At 37.5% G+C, this 23,943-nt stretch overlaps 1 protein-coding gene across 1 annotated transcript in view; it reads right to left on the reverse strand.

Annotated features, from left to right (window-relative positions):
• Window positions 1-23,943, reverse strand: part of zmp:0000001200 (dedicator of cytokinesis protein 9) — a 104,521-nt gene that overhangs the window by 31,748 nt on the left and 48,830 nt on the right. Inside the window, 23 exon segments of the mRNA XM_058787097.1 lie at window positions 89-160; window positions 723-845; window positions 960-1,029; window positions 1,389-1,504; window positions 1,634-1,720; window positions 1,812-1,901; window positions 4,163-4,281; window positions 4,524-4,647; window positions 4,752-4,844; window positions 6,932-6,997; window positions 8,712-8,899; window positions 9,023-9,102; window positions 9,345-9,467; window positions 11,871-11,953; window positions 12,270-12,392; window positions 13,522-13,734; window positions 13,817-13,957; window positions 14,157-14,231; window positions 16,045-16,097; window positions 16,338-16,512; window positions 19,844-19,978; window positions 20,068-20,163; window positions 23,471-23,540. Coding sequence (XP_058643080.1) covers window positions 89-160; window positions 723-845; window positions 960-1,029; window positions 1,389-1,504; window positions 1,634-1,720; window positions 1,812-1,901; window positions 4,163-4,281; window positions 4,524-4,647; window positions 4,752-4,844; window positions 6,932-6,997; window positions 8,712-8,899; window positions 9,023-9,102; window positions 9,345-9,467; window positions 11,871-11,953; window positions 12,270-12,392; window positions 13,522-13,734; window positions 13,817-13,957; window positions 14,157-14,231; window positions 16,045-16,097; window positions 16,338-16,512; window positions 19,844-19,978; window positions 20,068-20,163; window positions 23,471-23,540 — 2,515 coding nt within the window.

The following is a 23,943-nucleotide window of genomic DNA, read 5'->3' on the forward strand; positions in this document are numbered from 1 at the left end:
TGACGAATAATATAAACTAGATTTTAGTGTGAGAACACAAGTGGTGTTTGCCCATAAAAGAACATGTGGTGATGTTACCCATCCTCACCTTGGCCTTGCCCGTCTCAATCAGGTACTGAGCCATAGACTTGACTAAAACCTCAAAGAAATACCAGGAGTACTAGAGGAGAAAGAGAATATTCGAAGAGTTCATTTGCAAAAACAGATAACTAAATGTTTATTAATTTTCATAAATCATGTTTTTTTTAATATTTTATTGTGCATTCCAAAATAATATCAAACTGCAGTTGGGTTGTTTTCATTAAGTTGTAATAACTTAGAAAAATTTTAAATTAAAGTTTATTGAAAGTATGTTTTTTATATATTAAACGTTTTTTTTTTTTTTTTGTCAAAAGCGGATATATTTTCAATATAAAACCTACTAAACTGTACTATACAGTGTACTTTCATAAACTCAAAAGACAGCTAGAAGTACATAGCTATTAAACAAAGAGTACCACTTGTAGTGTAGTTCACAGTATAGTTGCAATAGGAAGAAAATCTTAGATGCAAAGTTTTGAAATAGTACACTTACAAGTATACTATTAGTACACTGATTTTAGTATACTTACTACATAATGTAAACTTAAAAAATATACTTGAACTTAAGTTTAGTTCATAAAACAAACTTGAAGTGTACTTCTTTATTGTGAGGGATGTTGAATCTGATTCGCTGGTTGTACCTTCAGTAGTTTGTTGCTGGTGAGGAAGTCAGTCGAGGGTTTCAGGATGGTGGTCATGGCTTTTGCCAGTTCCTCGTGGACAGTTTTACCATTGGTTAAGTTAGTCTCAGCCTTCAAAACGTACTACTCAAAAACAAAACACAAGAAAACAAGAATGCTGACTACACAGGGTTATAATCAAAATTACTTGTTTTACATCACAAAGGCAAAGGTGTGATGTATCATGATGCAGCTCACCTTTACATAAGAACGCAAGTGATGCTCCAGACCCTCTTCATGACACTGAGCCACGACATGAATCATCACCCTGTCGAGAGAAGAGACAAAATTTTAGACAAAATGAGTACAAAACAAAACAAAAAATAAAATAATTAGATGGAAAAACTTAAACTAAACGAAAATTAGAAATGTTCAGTAAAACTGAAATAAAAATTAATTAAACCTAAATTTATATAATAAAAAAACATATACGTATTATAAACATAACATATACAAAAAACAAACAGAAAAGCACATAAAATTACTAAAAATAAAACTATGAAAATAAAAACTTAAAATATAAAAATAAAAATTAATAGTGTTAATAATTAATAAATTATTTTAACCATACTAAAATAACACTGTAACAAGACACACGACAGCAGGAGAAAGCTGCTCAGCTCAGACCTGGTGACGTTCACAGCAACATCATCCTGACTGGAGATGATGAGCACACGAAACAGCTGGTTCAGAATGGTGGGGAGGAACTTCACCATCACATGAGCCTCCATGGCATGCAGACTCTATAGAGGACGAGAAAGACGATCTGTGATCTCAGGATGAGATGGGTGAGAAACGCCTGCTAATGCAGACTGAACTGAACAAACACCTCCAGGCCTCAAACATCCTCAGGAAGGACAAACAGCAAGTACCTTCAGGTATTTGATAAGTTCTCCTCCTGACTGGCCTGTGGATTCAATATTCTGGCAGTGATGAAAAAAGTTATGCAGATGTTGATCCTGATGAGAAAGAAAAGTTAAAAAAGCACATTTTGGGTCTGATTACTATTTAAAAATTCGGATCTGAGATGTGCAGGCGGACACTTCATACCTGTGTGTATACTGTGGACACCAGCTGTGTGGTGACTTTGAGCAGTGGCCTCCCACTATCCACCCACTTCACCTCTTGACCAGTGTGCTGCTGTAACACACACACACACACACACACACACACACACACACATTTAATTAATGCACAGGAAACATGGATTTGAAAAGGCCTTTATTCTTCAAAATGTAATGCTTACTAAAAAAGATGGTCACATGACCATTAACTGACATGTCAATGAACATGTCGGCAACTGTGAATATGCGAATGTGTTGAATGTATACATGCTTGAGAATACTTTAATCAGGGTCGCGTTATCCTCATGGGCAACATGGGCCCAGAACACTAGGGGGCCCCCGAGACAATCCTCTTTTGCATTTTAAATAGGGTTGCCAACCATTCTGTATAATACGGAATCACCCTGTATTTAGGGCATCAGTTAGTCCTGTATTTGCAGGCAGACACTGTATGACCGCCTAGACCGGGGTCTTCAACTAAAACGGCTCGAGGTCCAGTAATGAACCCTCCCCACCCGAGGTCCGAACAATTATATATAAAAAACAATTGATGGTTTTTGGCAGGCCAGGGTATCTGCAGGATATTTAAGCTTAAATTCAAGACTTTTAAAGATCTTTTTTAAGACCTGCACAAAAAAATAAAAATATATAAAAAATTAAATGACTGTAAAAAGCATGATTTACAGTTCAGATGCAGGTTTTCACAAAAACAATCAAGTATTATATTAATTAAATAACATCTAAATATATTTTACTGCCTTAATTGTTTACATTTTATAACACATTATCTTCTTGTTGATCCACCAGTTTACATTTACAACTCTGCGTGTTTGCTGCCTAAAAACATGGGTTGGTTTTCACATTGGCCTTTGACAACAGCAGACGTACCGGCTGATTGAAAATGGAAAATCATTCTCTTCTAGCAGGTGGCGCTTTGGGAATGGCAGTACACAAAGCCCAAGAGACAGACTCCACAAAGCAGATGACTTTAAAACATGCAGCGCTCATATTTATTCAATGAATAGCCTTTTTTAAGTTTAATCGTAATTCTTGTCTTTCAGTCCCCACATTTAAGACCTCCTGAAATCATAATTAAGACTTTCTTGTAACATTTAAGATTTTTAAGGACCCGTCAACTTTCCTAATTTTTGAAAATGCCATTGTTTTTCACCCACTGAAAGTTTCAGCTGTCTGTGCGCAGCGGGCCGCTCTCATCACTGCTCGCATGACTGCACCCAAACGGCTCTAGAGCTGACCTTGATCTGCCAAATATAAATTTGATTTACTAAAAATTTGTGTTTGGTATTTATTTCATTATGTCAAAAGCCTTCACGGATTCGGACCGGCATCCACTACCGTAAAGACTACAAAAGCTGCGCCAGTTGAAATAGAAGCTAGATATGTAGGTCCGGGTCCAGATGGGACGGCTTCTGGGTCCGGACCCGGACCGCGGTCCACCTGTTAGTGACCTATGGCCTAGACCACACAAATAACAAATGAATTATTCTTTTTCCAAATCATTGTTTGAATTGTGAACATAGCCGTTCCAGAAAGACCAAGCGGAATTCTCTGCTGCCTAGTCGCTCCCATTTCACAGCGAGAGGGACTCGTGTTCTGATTTCTGCAAATCAGTTTGGGTGAATGCAAAGACGTGATTATTGATTGCAAGCACAACATCCAGCAACATATCTACCTGAGGGAAGACATCTTTCACTATTGTAAGTTAATTGTGATAAATAGAGGAACTTCTAGCGTATCAGAAGAAGAGCAGAAAGAAGCCCTTTTAGTGGTGAGTGATATTTAATTTTATTTGCTGGGCTGTTTGTGATTTGTAAGATTATTACTCGATAATATTGTTTAATTTATGGACATAATAAAAGCTGCATTAGCCCAAAGCTGCCTGAACTAAAACGACATTGTCTTCAATGGTGAATTTTTCAACATTTCTAATTCACCTCTTAACTTAACCCAATACATCTGGACTCAATTCAATACAACAAAACGTGACAAAACAAAACACACAAAAACACAAAACAACACTAAGCAACAAGATACAACAAAACAAAAACACAAACAAAGCAAAAAACATAAAACAAAGCATGACATAGCAACAAAAAAAACACAACAAAACACACACACACACACACACACACACACACACACACAAAGACAACACCGCAAACAAAACAAAACAAAAAATACAACAAAAAACAATACAATATAATACAACAACAAAAAAAAAACAACACAAAGCAACAACATCATCAAAAATCAACAAAAAACAACACATAAAAAAAAAACAAAAAAAAAACAATTAATATTAATAGAATCTCTCACCTTGCTGCTGCTGTCCTGGTAACTCAGGTAACCTGATGGCAGGTTTGCAGCCACTGCCACCTGCTGTTCATTCATGATGACTCTGCCATCCTTCAGCAAGGGGAGCCACGCATAACCCACTAAACACAAATGCACACACACACACACACACACACACGCACACACACACACACACAAAACACAACACAGAAACAGAATGAGTGACAGAGTCCCTAAAATGCCAAGGTATGCAGCCCACATATTGCGTTTAATTAGTAATAATGGATCTAAATATTGTTTCTCTTTTTACTCTTTCACTGTGTATTTTCAGTCCAGTGGTTAAGGCTGCTTTAAGAAGGTTATATGTGAGTGTGTGTCTCACCTTGTGTCTCCACCTGATCTCGTCTCTTAGTGCTGGCTTTGCTGTTGCTGTCACAGCTGATGTGATAGAGAGTGAACAGAAGATGATGTCTGTCCGTCAGCTGAGCTGGCAACTCTATCTTAAACTGGACACGTTCAAAACAAGCGTTCAAACACACAGTCAACACAACAGTTTGACCATAAGGACACACAAACGTAGATCTGTAGAGCTCAGAGGTAAATGTCTCACCTCTTCATAAAACTCTGGGTTCTGCTGGTGGTGTAAGACGGGAGCAAATGCTTTCTTACAGAACAGCGGCCCTCCTGGACGCCCGTAAATACACTGACAAAACAGTGCGCAGACAGCTACAGGATCACTTTCAGTTACACAAACTACACAAGGCGGCATTATTTGATCAAAATTCAGTAAAAACAACAATGTTGTGAAATATTACAATTTAAATATATATATATATATATATATATATATATATATATATATATATATATATATATATATATATATATATATATCTAAAAATTTAAAAGGAACACTTTGAAAACACAGTATAGATATCATGCTAGATATCTATACTGATATGGACTCGGTAATGTGTTAGGAACGAAAAGATGCCACATCGTTTGATGGAAATGAAAATTATCAACCTACAGAGGGCTGAATTCAAAGACACCCTGAAAATCAAAGTGAAAACATGATGCAGCAGGCTAAACCATTTTGCTGAAATTTCATTGCAGCAACTCAAAATGGTACTCAGTAGTTTTTATGGCCCCCACGTGCTTGTATGCAAGCCTGACAACGGATGGTGTCCTGGGGTATTTCCTCCCAGATCTGGACCAGGGAATCACTGAGCTCCTGGACAGTCTGAAGTACAACCTGGCGGTGTCGGATGGGCCGAAACATAATGTCCCAGAGGTGTTCTATTGGTTTTAGTTCAGGCGAGCATGGGGCCGATTCATTGGTATCAATTCCTTCATCATCCAGGAACTGCCTGCATACTCTCGGCACATGAGGCCGGGTATTGTCATGCACCAGGAGGAACCCAGGACCCACTGCACCAGCATAGGTGGACAATGGGTCCAAGAATTTCATCCCGATACCTAATGGCAGTCAGACCCTTCTCCAGACCCTTTCAAGTTTGTCGCATGTGCTCAGGGTGAACCTGCTCTCATCTGTGAAAAGCACAGGGTGCCAGTGCCTCTGGTGTTCAATGGTAAATGCCAATCGAGCTCCATGGTGCCAGGCTGTGAGCACAGGGCCCACTAGAGGATGAAGTCTGTTCACCCTCATGAAGTCTGTTTCTGATTGTTTGGTCAGAGACATTCACACCAGTGGCCTGCTGGAGGTCATTTTGTAGGGCTCTGGCAGTGCTCATCCTCTTCCTCCTTGCACAAAGGAGCAGATACTGGTCCTGCTGATGGGTTAAGGACCTTCTACGGCCCTGTCCAGCTCTCCTAGAGTAACTGACTGTCTCCTGGAATCTCCTCCATGCTCTTGAGACTGTGCTGGGAGACACAGCAAACCTTCTGGCAATGGCACGTATCGATGTGCCATTCTGGAGGAGTTTGACTGCCTGTGCAACCTCTGTAGGGTCCAGGTATTGCCTCATGCTACCAGTAGTGACACTGACCCTAGCCAAATGCATAACTAGTGAAAAACAGTCTGAAAAGATGAGTAGGGAAAATATGTCAGTGGCCGCCACCTGTAAAACCATTCCTGTTTTGGGGGTCATCTCATTGTTGGCCATCTAGTGCACCTGTTGTTAATTTCATTAACACCAAAGCAGCTGAAACTGATAAACAATCCCCTCTGCTACTTATCTGACCAGATCAATATCCCAGGAGTTTAACTGACTTGATGCTATACTCTGATTAATAAGTGTTCCTTTAAATTTTTTGAGCAGTGGATGTATATATTTTAAAATGTAATGATGCAAAGCTGAATTTTCAGCATCATTACTCCAGTCTTCAGTTTCACATGATCCTTCAGAAATCATTCTAATATGCTGATTTGCTTTCCAAAAAACATTTCTTGTTACAAAAGTTGAAAATAGTTGTGCTGCTTAATATTTTTGTGGAAACTGAGGTATATTTTTTTCTGGATTCTTTGATGAATAGAAAGTTCCAAAAGATTTATTTAAAAGGTTTTTGTTTTGTTTTGTTTTGTTTTCTAACAATGTAAAAGTCTTTGCTGTCACTCTTGATCTATTAAATACTTCTTTGCTGAATAAAAGTATTAATTTCTATCAAAAATCTTACTGACCTCTTTAAACTCTTGAAAGGTAGTATATACTGTATATTGAACCTGTCATATGGCAAGATATGACTTGTTGCTGTCATCTTATAAAACAAATGGAGTGCTGTTGTAAAATCACTCCAAGCACTGAATTTAGTGTTTGTGTGAGACATTACCTTCAGTGGGAGAGCGTCCTCTTCATCCGAATCTCTGAATTCAAGACACAGAGCGATATTTCTGGCCTGGAATCACAAGAGACATGAACATGAAATACACTCAACTAACACTTCACTGAGCACTTGCTTAAAAAAAAATACTGATCTTTCTAATCCTACTTTAGCAACTGTACTTATCCTAGATACTTTTGCTACATGAGTCCTGTGAGTTTTAAACAGAATTTTACAGAATCTATTAGTAAAACGTTGTGTCTTGGACATTTATATGACACTACAGTGATTCTAGAGTTGATGAAAAGCTAATAAAGATGTAAGTCATAAAAATGTCTAATTAAAATAAATCTAAATAAATATCAAAATTAAACGTCCAATTTTTTAAAAATGTTTTAGTTGTTTACCTGCATGTCATGTCACCAATTAACCAACATCAGAGAACTGTAAACTGTGATTGCATTGTCAAATTATTGTTACATTTTTGAAATATTAACTTAAAATCTCAGGGGCCTTTAAGTAAATATTTTCAATCACAACAGTTTGGGAATCCCTGCTGTAGCACACTGTCTGGATGAACGTCTGAAGCAGGTCTCCCCATCCTGTATTTAAACCAAATTAAATTTTGGATGTAGCCCTCCATTGCATTCTTGAAGCGTTTTGCCAGTGACTGTTTGACTGATTTATTCCTGAGGTACATCAAATTCCTTCTCTCTCGTTGTCTGATGGCAACAGAAAAGCACTAGTTGTTAATTTTTTTTTTTTACTTTTCAGATTTCCCTAATGTCTCATTACACTTGTTAAAGCCTGTAATTTCCACTGCATATGTTTAAATATTGAGAAGAATGTTTGTTCAGATCAATTTCTGCATTTTTCCCATAATGTTCTCAAAGTCCTTCAGGCTTATTTTATGTGTGTTGGAACTAATGCGGTGTTCCATTTTTGTACTCAGAAGTTAGAAATTCCTTTTCCCAATAGGAACTTTTAACTGGAACGTCTCCTCAAGTCAGAGTTCTGACTTGGAAACTCTGAGTTCAGAATTCCAAAAGGCTACTCAGCATGTCAACATTCATAAAACAGTAACGATACATTGTTTGTTAGCACTTCTGTTTGTCTGCGTCTCTAAACTCAGTGGTGCACACAGTACTATCCAACTGCTATCAGTGCACGTGATAATTATCTGTGCAAAATACAGATTTTTATATGGTTTTATCGATTCACTGCAAAAAAAGATTTTCTTATTTAGAATTTTTGTCTTGTTTTCTAGTATAAAAATATATAAAAATTATTGAATCAAGATGCATTTATTTTACAAATAAAATGACTTAAAATATCATTATATTTTCAGAATTTTATTTGAAATTTTGGTAGTTTTTGCTTAAAACAAGCCAAAATATCTGCCAATGGGGCAAGAAAAATAATCTTGTTTAGCCTTTGAATTAAGAATATTTTTCTTACCCCACTGGCAGATAACTAAATTTCGATCATTTATTTTTAGAAAACAAGACTTAATATCTTAAGTCATTTTAGATATTTATACTAGAAAACAAGACAAAAATACCAAGTAAGAAAATCATTTTTTGCAGTATTGGTATTGCTAAAAATGGAGGCGTCCATCACGGTTTGACATTGACTGAGGAGGTAAATCTCTGATATCTGACTTCTGTGGTAAATGAAACACAACATAAACTCAATAGGACTGTGGCTCTCCAGGAGTCTGACACCCTGCGCTACAGAAAAGGAAGCCCAAGCTGTGAGTTGAGAAATTGTTTTTCAACAATGTTTTTACCTTGGTAAAGCTCTTCTGGCTGTCGTATTTGAGATGTCGTGGATACACATACAGGTGATTGTTGTAAATTGTGAAAGGCTGGGAGCATTTAGCGATAGACGGCACAAACTCCTCCACCTCAAACACCATCCTGCTCCAGTCTGCGACTTCCGTCTGACGAAGAGGAAGATAGGAGGGCGTGACACAATCTGCACACACAAGAGATCAACCAATCAGTGAGAAGCAGCAGGTAGGCGACCTCAAACAATCCAAACATTAAAAATGTGCGTTTGATGCAGAGAGACATTTAGAAATGCATATGAAAGCCTTACTAGCGAGATCTGGTGCGACGTTATCGACCGTAACATCCAAATTACCCAGAATCACAGGCAACTTGGCCATCTTTTCTGGCCTGAGAGAAGAGAAAGCACAGAGGAGGGAAAATAAACAAGCATGAGTGCCTGACGGAGACGAAGAGAGGCTATTCTGTTTCTAAAATATCAACACCCCTGACAGAAGAGAGAAAAACAACACCATCTTTCTTGTGAGCTGAACAAGAGTGTGTACAACATCATTCTGCAGGTCATGCAAACACTAAACACCTGAAACACTACAAGAGTGTTATTATTGAAGCGTATGACTGTAAGAACTGACTTCCTGAAGTCTGCGAGCAGTCTGAACATGTCCTCGTTGGAGAGCTTGTTGCCGTCTTGCCGGTAGAGAGCCGAGAATCGAGCGCTCTTGTCCAACGTCCCAGAGGCGTCCTTAAACAGCGGCCTGAAAAACAGACACAAAGCTCATCCTGCTGCTGTGTTATGCCATTTTTCCACTTGGGTGAAAGAGATAACAGCACACACAGACACATACATCCTGCCCAGCTCATCTGTAACATCCTATTGGAAAGATAAACTTCATGGTACGACTTAAAAACTACAACCAACACCCTTTACTAGAACAAAACAGGAACAAAAACAGTTGCACAATTATTTGCCTGAACATTATTGATTCTACTTTTGTTGCTTTTACATTAAAACTGAAATCTCACACACTCAGGCTGGAAGATTTTTGAGCTTTTAGATGTTTCAGTGATGTTTTCATACCATCCACAGTTCAACTCAACAAGTCACTATATGCACTGGTAAAGCACTGTACCATACATATAATAATTTGAAGTTATTTCAGGGCAAATGTGCCATGCAAATAAACCTCAGTATATAATGTGTTTCACTATATTGGCCTGCTCCAATTAATGCGATTTAAACGCATTATTACTGTCCACAGAAAGCAGGTGGTAAACTAGATGTTTAAGGGATGTTTATGTACCTTTTGTATGTACAAATTATAATCAAGTGATGCAGAAGGGCATTAAACCATCTGAATCTTACAAAAAATTGTCACATCACACTGTATTTCTTGAAAAATGTTGGACTGATCACAGCTCACTCAGGGTGGGTCTAAGGTAAGACGCCCGTGTCAATCAACTATCGTGGGAGTGGCCTTCGTCCGTGTGACGTCGCACAGACAAGAAGCTGTGTGCAAATTTTAGTAGATAAAAAAAAAACACTGGGTGGATTTTTATCATTATAGGGTGGTTGTGTACACACACTGCCAACACACATTTATGTTCAAACAACCGATGACCCCTTTAAATGGATTCTCCACCCAAAAGAGAAGAATGTCTTCTGAAACATAATGACAGGTGTTTGTGAGAATAATAATATTTTAAACTAAAAGCCATTGGTTCCAGCCAACTATTATATGTGAGTTCATGAACAAAACTTTAAAATATTAGCATTTTTCTCACACACACACACACACACACACACACACACACACACACCTATCATTTCACTTCACAGAAGACATCGATTCTCCACCCAAAAATTAAATTCCTGTCGAGACGCATTTAAAGGGGTCATCGGATGCCCATTTTCCACAAGTTGATATGAATCTTCAGGGTCTTAATGAAAAGTCTATAACATACTTTGGTTAAAATTTCCAAAATGGTAGTGTAAAATAATACCCTTTTTACCCTGTCAAAAACAGCTCTGCAGACAGCAACCCATTTTAGTGCATGTTTCTTTAAATGCTAATGAGCTCTACTCACCCCGCCCCTCTCTTCCGTGGGGTGACAAGCCATTTACGAGAACTGTTTACTTTAGCCGCAGCTAACGTTAACGTTAAGCCGCAGCTAACTAGCACGTTATTAGGAAAGGTGATGTGCAAAGATTCATAAAGAATCTTATACTCACAATGATTCGCGCGAACATAAACTCATTTAGGTAGATCGGGGGGCGCATTCCCTTCAAAAACAAAGGTAATTCACTGCGTCTTCAGTGGCTCAGATGTCGGGAGTAAATGACGACTGCTATGTTCATTATTACATCAAACAACAGAACACCTCAACTGCTTAGAAACAATGGCGGACTGATGACAGCTCACTCAGGGCGGGTCTAAGGTAAAACGGTCTAAGGTAGTGTCAATCAACAATCGTGGGAGGGGCCTGGGTCTGTGTGAGAAAGGGGAAATGATTTAACGAGATTTAAAAAAAAAAACACTGGGTGGATCTTTATCGTTGTTATAGGGTGGTTGTGTATACACACTGCCAACACACATTTCAGCTCAAACTACTTGTAAAAGTGCATGTCGCAAACGATGACCCCTTTAAAAAAATACTTGTATTATTATTACTATTATTATTATAATTATAATTAAACTAAATTCAGTACAATAAAAACTACCACATTGTACATTTACAAATTATACTTTAGAATTTAAGCAATTTAAACAATTTAAGTAATATATTGCAGTAGTCTTATTATGTTACAATGTAAAAAAATCATAATGGCATTAAAAAACAAGATTAATAATTTCTTCAAGCAAAATATAATTTCTCATTTCTTTAAATTTTGGTATAAAATATGACACTTATTAACAATTTTGTTGTTAAAAGTGGCACTTATCCAGATGCATAGTGTAGTTCAGCAAGTGAGTTGCCTGGATTTCCACAGTGGTACAGTGATTCTGTTCAGTTGCACATAATCTGCCGCATCCTCCACAATCTCACATTCAGAAATGTCCTGCTTATGGCATGTAAATGTTTGCACCAGAATAAGTGACTTCCACCATCTGTGTGTGACTTTCAAGTGCTTATTCTGATAAAAAGTCAGTGTGTCTCACCTAGCGGCCCATGCAAACGGCATTCGGTAATGACCCAGCCGGTTGCAGGCCATCTTAGCGTTCTTTAAAACCTTCTGAGCAGCCTGAGGAGAGGGGAAAGAAAAAAAATTGCACTTTTAAAGAAATGCAGCTCTGTAATTAGGTTTGCAAAGCATGTCATTTCAAATGGCACTGTCAAAAGCCTTTCACATTATTTATATCTGAATTATATTACTCTAACACACCCAGAATGGAAAGAGAATGACAGGTCTCTAGGCAGAGAAGGGCAAGTATATCTGAATATCTGATGCAGAAATCTGAGAGCTTTAAAAACACTCGCCAACATCTGGTTTAATCCACATTTTTGGGCTTTTTCCAGAGGCATAAAAGTGATATCACACACACACACAGCAGCGGTACCTTAGCAGAGTCTGAGTTCTTCATATAAGGCTCGGCACAATGTGCTATTCCACCCTGCAAGATCTTCTCTATCCGAGCGACCAAGAAGATGTCAGGGTGCGGACAGGTTACCGAAAACACTCCCTAGAGACAGAAATGATTAGAAAAACTGAATGTAAAAGATTTTCACAAACAAGGATAGTAATGTTTAATGTACACAAGTGTTTGGGGTCAGTAATATTTTTTAAATGAAATGCTTTTATTTAGGAATGATGCATTAAAAGCAATGATGCATTAAATTGATCAGTAACAGTAACGTTTCTACAGAAATATAATGGATAATAGGAAATGTTTCTTCAGCAGCAAATCAGCATATTAGAATGATTTCTGAAGGAATAAATTACTTTTTATAATGTATTAAAATAGAAATAAGTTACTTTAAATATTTCTGTAATAATATTTCACAAAATTACTGCATTTACTGTATTTTTTTAATCAAATGAATGCAGCCTTGTTGTGCAGAAGAGAGTTAAACATTACACCAGCTCAGGTGCATCCTTAGGGACATTTTTGTCTTTATCTTTGTTTTTGTTAATGCAAACAGCACAAAATTTGCCGAAAATGTGTATTTTTATTAGAATTTTAATATTTCACCCTAATTTCCCTTCATAAATCTATTTTACACTTGGTACAAAAAACCTGAGTTACACTCAAGACCTTAACAACAAAATGTCCCTATTACAACATTTAATTCCAGTGCAATTTAAGCATAGGCTTGAAAGGTTTGTACTATTTTCAAAATTTTATTTTTTCACCTGATGGTATCATATTGGCAAAAGGTCTGACACTGCACAAAAAATAATAAATGTATTAAAATTATTATTGTTTTTAATCATTGACTTATCCAAAGACTGTAAAATAATAAAATTAAATAGTATAGTAAGCATTCAGCATTTTAGCATTTGGAAAATGTGTGATATTTTGTGTGTGTTTTTCCATAAAAAAACAATGTGGCATTTAAAGGGCTAGAATCCTAAAAATAAATGGATTTTTGGTCATTATGATCAGAACCGATGTTAAAAAAAGTGGAAAAAAACCTAAACATTATGGTTACACTTTTGTGAAAGTTGAATATTTTAAACTGTGTCTGTGCCTGCACTACTGTAAATGGCTTTCATTTGAGGGATGAACCAAAATGATTTTGTGTGTTTATCAATAGCAGGTCACAGTTGCTGTTGACAGAGATTGGATCTCTTGTTCTGTGTGTCCTCACCTGTCGTGGAAACTGAATGGCGCTCTCTGTCAGGCTGTTGGCTGTCAGTTGAGCTGCTTGTGGACTGTCTGGCACTGCGGTGCTGTTGTGAGCTCCTGACGTAGGCAGCAGCACTTTCACAGACGGATGGTTCATATCCACATGGAAGTCTGAGGAGATCTTGCGTCCACTTTGAATATCAAACAACGACAGAGAGACGAAGAAGGGCTCGACCTGCAATGCAAACCAGAAGCTCTCAGAAGTTAGTTTACCGTGATGGAAATGGCTGGAAACTATAGTTAGTAAGGTAAAGTACGTTAGTGGTTGGCCCCTCTTCATTTTCCGCCACACAGCTCTGCAGGTTGAAGGACAGGTCGTTACAGTTCACCAAGATTCGCTTCCCAAACTTTTCCTCAAAGGGCTTCACATCTGGCTCGATCCCAGAGAAATCCAGTTTCTGTGGAGGATGAGTTCATGAGATTCATCTATTGACATATTTTTATACACTACCGTTCAAAAGTTTGGGGTCAGAATTTTTTTTTTGAAAAAACAGTCTCTATTCCTATGATGCAAAGCTGAATTTTCAGCATCATTACTCCAGTCTTCAGTGTCACATGATCCTTCAGAATTCATTCTAAGATGCCGATTTGCTGTACCTGTAAGTCTGGGTCCAGTGTAAAGAGTTTTAGCCGTGTCTCATTTCTCATCTTGCTCTCGATGTCTCTGGCACTCTGGAGAACAGAGCAGGAGAGATATCAGTCAAAACCTTTAAAGTTTTTTGATTCAGTGTCATTCACTCCCAGCTCCAGATGAACAAAACCAAATACAGTTATCATAGCACATCCATATGATAAACTAGTGGAAAAAATGTTCACTATTCTATATTTTCATATGTGCATTTACATGCTATATTCTCTTAGTTGTGTTTGATGATGACTGTACAATCTGGAGCAAAACAACTTTCTCTTGAGATCACACATTAAATTTTGGCCAGCAAAATGATTGTAAAGGTCTGAGCCTGGTTTCTCATCTCCATTACTATCACCTAATGGAGTTTGGGTTTCTTGCTTGTCGCATTTGGTTTGCTCAGTTGGGGTTTTAAAGACTCTTAATATATAGCAATATTATTGATTTGACAGCACTCACACTATTGGATGAAAACAAAACTTGAAACTAAATTGTGCTGATAATGACACTACCTCTGTAGAGCTGTTTTATCACTCAATTAAACTAATTTCACAATTGATGAACTCTGCAACATTGACACTGAACTGAACTGAATCAACACTGAACTGACTTGTGCTTTATAACGACACGGTTTTCTTCTGTAGAGCTATTTATAGCTGAATTAAGCTCATTTCATGATTTAATGAACTTTGCAAAATTATTGAACTAAACTGAATCAACACTGAACTCACATGTGCCGAATAATGACACTATTAGCTTTATAGTGACACTATAAGCTCTAGGACTGCTTTGTAGTTGAACTGAGTTTGCTTCATAACTAATGAACTTTGCAACATTCACACTGTTACTGATCTATTGTTGAATAATGACGCTACTATTTGTTTCATTAAGGAACTGCAGGATCAATACTGATATTTTATTGTTTATCACTAAGAAACAATGTGTATTCGATGATAAAGCACTAAATAAATAAAGGTAACTTGACTTAAATGAGTGGACACATGTATCGCAGTAGGGTGAATTTTTACTGGCAAATTCTTTAACAGGGATCAACACATTTGGGAATTTTGTGTGAGGGAGAAAGATTTCCTCAAGTTCCAGTTGGTCACGTGAATTCGGCATGTTGACCAATTGAAAGCTGCTTGATTTAATATTGACTTCTGTTGATTGTTGGCATTTTTTAGTGAAATTTCGAAATTTAGGGAAAATATGGCCATTTTCCATTGTGTAGTGATGTACAAAGCACAGCTCACACAGAAGTCACTTTCAAACCAAGCAACTTTCTGTTCATCAGTGCAGCGAATCCATGTGACCAAATTGAAAATGAGAAAAATCTACATGGGGAACTTTTACTAATTAAATTTCCTCGAAACTCAACACATATTGCTACTGAAGTGAATGGAATTCGCCTGTAAAATTTCACATAATGATAAATGTGACAGCACCTTTAGCCTTTAGAACTAGTTGCTGAAATGGACAAAGTTGTTGGTGCTCATAGCACTGAAACTTCACAAGATATTCACAGTTGTTCCGAAAGCCTTAGTAACAACTAAGCACGATTTCCTCTTGCACACCTTTATATTCTGCTTTACTTCGAGATTTTCAGTTTTCCATCCCTTAATGTCAAATTAAGTCCATCAAACAGCCCTTCCAGTCTCAATGGGCGGTTCTTGGCCAGAATAAGCTGCCAAGTGGACCAGACTTTAAAATGACAGTCAAAAGTCTAGCTACAGACCAACTGTACAGAAAAAAATCCCCCTCAAACTCAGCAGTAGTGTGATGATTTCGGTGTTCAGTCAGATTTGAGTTTCTCTCACACTCGAGGATCAACGCAGTTTCTGAACAAGTGTGACCTACCTGAAAACTGTCCATACTGCTAGAGGAGTGATCGCTTTTCGCCTGTTCATCATCTACAACAGAGATGAACAGAAGAAAGTCATTACACCACACAGTAACCACAGTAGCTCTCTGAGGAACACAGTCATTTCTCTTTGTCATTGTGTATACAGTCACTCCCATGTGTGGAGGTCAGTGTGGTTTGTGTGTATTTGCTTCAGGAATGTGCATCTAAATGTGTCTAAAATGAACAGATGACTAAGGGTTCTTGATAATCTACACACACACACACACACACACACAGACACACACACCATCGTGTAAGTCTCCGTTCCTCTTGTCCTGCATGGCGAGCTCAAAGCTGCTGTTGAGGATTTTGTTAAGGGTGCTGATCCAGTCGTCCATCTCGCTCTCAGAGTCAGCGGCCAGAACATAGCCACTCTTATCTTGCATCTTCAGCTCAAACGCAAACCTCCGCACACGATTGTTCTGCACATACAAAAAAAAGTTCAAAGTGAACTCACATGATGATACATTTACCACAGTAAAAACCACCAGAAACTTCTCTAGTAGATGACTTTTGAGGTGTATCATGTATGCTACATCAGCAAGATTCAGATTATCATTTGTACAGCTTCAGTCATGTAATGTTGTAGAACCGTCCCAGAAGCCTGGGAAATAAGTGAGATGATTTCCATACGGAGGACGACAGATTCCCAACCCTGCCCAGGGCAGTTCTTACAGAGGGGTTAAGTGTCTTTAAAGGGATGGGTTTAAAAACATAAGAGCAAGAGCATCTGGCCAGGCAAAGACAACCAGAGAAAAAAATGCAGGAATCCAACTTTTGACCCCTCAGCAGTCGGGGATTTCTCCTGTGAAGCTCCTCACGGCTGCTTGCTCAGCTGGCAGAGCTGTGTATTTTAGCCACACAGAATGCACTGAGATCAGATCAAAACCAGTCACTACTTTACTGTTACACGTTAAGAGTGGGATATCAATGGATGAATTTTGGCTCTGTATGCCACCAAAATAGAATTAAAATGAAACAATCAAGATGAAATTGAAGAGCAGACTTTAAGGTTTAATTCAAGGGATTGAACAAAATATAACATAAAAAGCTTAGAAATTACAACCATTTTATACACAGTCCTCCATTTTCAGGGACTCAAATGTAACTGGACAAATAAATAATCATAAATAAAATGTTCATTTTTAATATTTTGGCAATGACTGCCTTAAGTCTGGAACTCATGGACTTCACAGGGACTGGGTTTTCTCCTTTGTGATGCTTTGCCAGGCCTTTACTGCAGCTGGCTTCAGTTATTTGTTTGTGGGCCTTTCTGCCTTTAGTTTTGTCTTCAGCGAGTGAAATACATGCTCAATCGGGTTGAGATCAGGAGATTGACCTTGCCATTGCAGAATGTTCCACTTTTTTACCTTCAAAAACTCCTGGGTTGCTTTTGCAGTATGTTTTGGGTCATCGTCCATTTGTACTATGAAGCACTGCCCAATCAACTTTGCTCCATTTGACTGAATCTGGGCAGAGAGTATATCCCTGCACACTGCTTCTGTCACGTCAACACTAAACACCAGTAACCCAGTGCCACTGTAAGCCATGCATGCTCATGCTATCACACTGCTCCACCGTGTTTCACAGATGATGTTGTGTGCTTTGGATCATGAGCTCTTCCAAGCCTTCTCAATTCTTTTTCTTCCTGCTATTCTGGTACAGGTTTATCTTAATTTCAGCCGTCCAAAGAATGCTTTTTCAGAAGTGGTCTGTATTTTTTAATTTTTTTTTTTTTTTTTTAATAAGTTTTTTGGCAAATTCTAATCTGGCCTTGTTTGCACCTTGTGGTGAACCCTCTGTATTTGCTCTTGTGAAGTCTTCTCTTGATTTTAGAATTTGACAGTGACACGTCTACCCCCTGGAGAGTGTTCTTCTCTTGGCTGGATGTTGTGAATGGGTTTTTCTTTACCATGGAGAGGATCCTCAGGTCATCCACCACTATTGTCCTCCGTGGACGTCCAAGCTTTTTTATGTTGCTGAGCTCACCAGTGCTTTCTTTTTTTTCTCAGAATGTACCAAACTGTTAATTTGGCCACTCCTAATGTTCCTGCTATCTCTCTGATGGATGTGTTTTTTTTTTTAGGTCTAACAATTGTCTGTTTCACTGACTTGTTTGGAGAGATCATTTGACCGCACAATGTGGGGTCACAGCAACATCTTTCAAATGCAAATGGCACGCTTAGAATCAACTTCAGACTTTATACCTGCTTAATTGATGTAGAACATGGGTGCCCAATAGGTCGATTGCGATCTACCAGTTGATTGCAAAGGCAATGCTGGTAGATTGCATATCAGGTCAGTGGTTCTCAATCAGGGAGGGGCAACTTAAAATAAAATAAATTCACTAATTTTATTATTAATATGTAAAAAAAAAAAAAAAAAAAAAAAAATTATATATATATATATATAGATATATATATATATATATATATATATATATATATATATATATATATATATATATATATATATATATATATATATATATATATATATAAAATAGTATTTTTTTCCTACTATGGAAGTCAATGGTGCCCCAAAACAGCCTGGTTACAAACTTTCTTCAAAATATCTTCCTTTGTGTTCAGCAGAACGAAGAAATTCATGCAGGTTTGGAACTACTTGAGGGTGAGTAAATGATGACAGAATTTTCATTTTTGGGTGAACTTTCCCTATAAGTGCGCATTTATCTGTTATTATTGATGCACAAACAAATGTGCACTCTCGGCGCACTTATCACTATAACATATTTCTGTTTGAACACAGTTCCATATATTCACATAGTGGTCAAAATTTATGTACAGCGATTGATTTATAATGGATGCTCATTTTGAGAAGTTTGTGAGGATCAGTGATGTTTATACTTTTAATCTGCCAAGATTATGCAAAAGTGTCCGATTGCATTCAGTGCAAGTCATCAGAATAAGGTAAACACCCTGGCTTTAGAAGCCTAATCTATTGTTCTGTGGTTGTTTTCAATGTAATGTTAAATTATAGAATATTTTTTTTATTTCAGGTAATTATGTTTTTTATGGTTTTAGCTTTTATGGTTTCTAATAACCCCGGTCTGCAGTAAAAAAAACCCCAGTGGTCTGTTTAGGCAGATGTTGGGGGTTCAGAGGAAGAGGTCAAGAGGTCAGAGGAAGAGGGCTAATTAAATAGACACAACTCATTACAGATAATGACAAAACAACGCATGTAGGATGTGACGCTGGTTTGCTGACCATACCTATGAGTGATTACCGCCACAGGTTCCAGAAAATTCCACACAAAAATAGTTCGGGGGGCCGCGGCGTGGGTGTAGCACTTTATTTTGGGAGTGCATGTGGAAAATTCACTCCCAGAGAGAATGCTTATCAATTATCAAAACACAGGGAGGAGAGCCATTTCATCCTTCATTCTCAGTACTTCAGTACTGTATCAGTACTTATTATGGAAATAATATACTAACGTGTGCACTGAATGTAATGTTTTCAGACTTTTAACTGCATGCTAATTGCAATTAAGTGAAAATGCATTACAGTTTACATTTATATTAAATAGAATCAGCTGAACAGAAGTACATATTTATATGCAATTTCATAAGTACTCCTATTGTCTATTGAAATATGATTAAAGTGAATGTGCATTCATAGTGAACTAAAATATACTTAAATGTCATTTCTACTAAAATGTGAATCAATACCATGACAATTTCTGAACAAGATAGAGAGAGGTTTGTGTTGTGAACATTACAGCATGTCTGCACACCTGCACCACTCCCATACAGGAGTCCAGGAAGATGGTTCCTTTGGGCTCTTTGTTGATCTTCTCATCCTTGTAGAAGTTGAGATTATACGACCCATCGCCCAGCTGTGTCAGGTGGAAATACCTTCTTTTGAATGACTGCGTGGAAAAAAGGAAGAGTGTAAATGAGACATGAAAAACAAACATGTGAATAGACATAACATCTCCTCAGGAATGAAGAGTCTCACCCTCATGGTGACGCTGATGGCGCTGTTCATGTTGCCCTTATGTAGCCAGCCCTGTTTAATGAGACCACCCTTCTGGGAGCCCAGAGAGGCGGTGTCCTTTACACACACACACACACACAAAAACAAGAAATAGTTTTGTGATGACAGTCCAAGGTTTGCCTGTTTGATCCTGCAGTTGAACAAAGTGGGAGTCAAGTAAGGGAGATGGAATAGAATCCAGACTCCACAACTGAACAGAACCTCAGATAAACCTGATTCAACAGAACCTCTGATAACGCCATTCCTGTCTCTGGACACTTACATGAACATCAGTATTGTATCTAAACACCTGCAAAGTACACAATGCTCATCAGTATGAATCAGCTCTCCCCTAAAGTGTGTAGCAGAAGAAACATGTAGCCGAGGTCTTCATGACTCCATTTTACTCCACCTAGTCCCTCTGCGGTTTTACGATCACAATAATGAATTTTATTTCCATAACTTGATGAAAAACAAAGCAATATCATCTGTGATATCCCAGACCAATCAAACCCTGTTGTATGAAAGTCACTGATTATCCTGTTGCCATCCGTAATATCATCTGACAAACAATCACTCTTTTCTAATAAAAATCATCCCAGGATGCACCTCATGACGTTGGTTGTGTAAATTTTCAGAGCAAGAAGATCTGGAATCGAGACAAAAGAAGCTCAAATATAAGAGAATCTGGTTGTGTTTAACATTTTTTTTTTTTTTTTTACTTAATTTTCATACTTCCTTTTATTGTTTCATAGTTTTGAAGACTTCACTATTATTCTTAAATGTGAAAGTCATTATAAAGAATAAAAACCTCAAAAATATTGGATCACTTGTAATAGTGACACAAGGTCCCCAGAGAGAACAGACATGATATTTGTTTCTTTTCCAGATCTGGAGAAGTGCCTGCTATACGAGTTAGATTTTACTAGTTGCCAATATTTCATAAGTCATACTATTTATTTAGTTTAATAACATATGATTTGTTTAAAGGAAAACAGAATTAAGTATGATGGTCCACTCCTATACCATACCCTCACAAGGGCATGAGCAGATTATGCAAAAACGTACAAATGAAATTGTACAAATTTATAAGAATTTGCCAAATTATTTATTTGACATGCGGGCATTTACGATTTGAAGTCTTTCTAAGAAACAAAATTCACAATTTTAGAAAAAAGATGCATTACCAATACTTTTCCAAAATAAAAGATATTTCTGTTGTGTTTAACCCCAATGTACTTTTTTATGTCTTTCAAGTGTGAAATGGTCCACACTACTGAACTCATGCTGGCAAGAACAGTATAGAACATGTTGTGCTTTGTCGGTTGGTCATTTCACCAGGCTTTTTAACAAGCTTAACCAGCGAGCCTAGATGAGGCAAATTTATTATAAAAAACTTAACAGTTTTTCTGGTGTCAATATTGCAATACTGGTCCACCAGCTAGACCAACACCAACCAGCCTGGACAAGCATGCTGGTGTAAACTGGTCTTTTGTGAGAGGCATCAGATCTCACACTCCAACATGTAGATGAGGAGAGCATTGGCCTGAAAGACCCTTTAAGAACAATAGAAGGTTAAACTTTAGTACAATGGGTCGGTCTGTCTCTGAATCACCAGTTAAACGCTCCTTATCACTTTAATCTTGACACTCTGCAGATATAAACAAACCACACACAACAGCATTTAACAGATGAAATGCTTTTGCTGTGATTGTGTGGGTGGGCAGAGGGAGTCTGGATGCTTCATAGACCTCACAGAGCTGCGTTCTCTCAACAAACACACACTATCTGAGCTTTCCAGTCAGCAGATATCAAAACCCAGTCAGAGTGAATGTACAGTCTTGGACAGTCCAGACTCTTGTGAATTCTCAGAAGGCTGTTTTAGCCAAGAGACTTCAGTCAAGAAATCTACAGTTTTATGTTTTCTGAGGAAAATGTAAGCCGAGTTACCTTGTGCAAAACTAAACTGATATTTACCTTTAATAATCCAAGAGAAGCCTTCAAATACATGATTAGAAGTTGTGTTGAAATGCCATGAACTTCAATTTTCAATTTAAGTAAGAACTGCTCTACCCTCTCTCTATATATTGCTTGGGTCTTTCCTTCAATATAAGTCTGTGAGATTTTTTATTTACCATGATTTTTATCATTCATGCAAACTTTTAAATCATTTCATACTTAAGGATTTGTTTACATTAGTTTAAATATGAGCACCAGTAACATCAGCAAGCATCACTAATAATTGTTAACATTCATGAAAACAGCCTGAATGATTCTGATGGGCTGTGATGTAAAATCTCAATGTGGCAAGCTGTTATGATTGGCTGTGCCATTGGACGGCCATCAGCGATTGGCTGTTTACTGCGATGCCAAAACATACTCATTACCACACTAACTCTCTATAAATACAAGAAATCAATCAGCGACCAAATTAGACAAATGAGTCTAACTGAAACTCAGAGTTATTCATAGTCCACATTACAGGCCAAAACTCAGCATAATAATTATACTGCATTCCTCAAACCTACGACCGGAGTTACATATCAGTCTGTCTTACTGCACAAATTTGGGCTAAAATAAGAAACGTGACTCAATCTCGAGTGGGAAGCTGATTAGTAGAATTAAATATGTGGGCAGCCTTCATGGAAAAAAGAATTCTGGGAAGGGTAAGGCTGAAGGTCTAATGTCAGGTCACTGGATTTGACGATGTCCATTCTGGGAAAACCTGGAAGTCTGATCCACTCATAGAGCCTGGCTGTAGCCCAGTTTACATATTATCCTAAATAGTATGTGGCTTTAACATTAGTGCACCTTATATCATAGCATGTTAAAAATATTAAAAGAAATGGTCCAAATGACTTACTCTGTGCATCTGTGAAAGTGGTTTGAAGTAATGCTGTCTACTATTCCTTGCGCAATAAAAAGGAATTCTGGATAAACTGAGTTGTACAAAAATGGAAAGTATTTCATTACGAGACAAAGGGATGGTGTTTTATGAAGTGTTAGTACATTATGTCCTAATACTAGTGCACTGACTTACTTCATACTCAAACCTACTATTAAAGCACATGCTTTTAGTGCAGAGGTGTGTTTTTTTCTCCAAACCATTTCAGCACTAACTCCACTCCTTGGTCATGTTGATCACAGTGTTGAGAACCTACACAATACTACAACCAACCCTAACCCTAACCAATGAAATTGGCTGCAGGGCGGGATTTGTGTTAAAGTGGTTTGGGAAAAATATTCAGCATCTGTCACGCACAATCCTGCAGGACTTATTTATTCATTAAAGAGGGAAAATATCACTTAAGACTGACTACAGTTTCAGCGTTTAACAAGAGGGTCACAATGCAGGAAGGTGTGTTTGTGTGTGAATTTGATTTACCTCATCTTTATCCACGTCTTCATCCACTTCAAAAACATGCTGGGCTAAATTATCAGGTCTGGACACTTTGCTGTGTACAAAACAAACACAAATTAACACCCAGATTCAAAGGAAAAACAACACTTACACTATCGTTCAAAAGTTTTGGGAAGTACTTTTTAAAGAAATCAATATTTTAATTCAGCACAGATTCATTAAATTAATCAACGCTAAAAATAAAGACCTTTAAAATGTTACAAAAGATTTTTTATTTCAAATAAATGTTATTCTTTCGACCTTTCTATTTATCAAAGAATCCTGAGAAAAGTATCATGTTTTCTACAAAAATATTAAGCAGCACAATTGTTTTCAACATTGATAATAATAAAGTTTCTTGAGGAAAAAAAGGAAAAAGAAGGAAAAGACGCATAGGTGGCCCATACTCGGAATTTGTGCTCTGCATTTAACCCATCCAAAGTGCACATACACAGCAG

Source organism: Onychostoma macrolepis, chromosome 09 (genome assembly GCF_012432095.1).
Source record: "Onychostoma macrolepis isolate SWU-2019 chromosome 09, ASM1243209v1, whole genome shotgun sequence".
Classification (NCBI taxonomy): domain Eukaryota; kingdom Metazoa; phylum Chordata; class Actinopteri; order Cypriniformes; family Cyprinidae; genus Onychostoma; species Onychostoma macrolepis.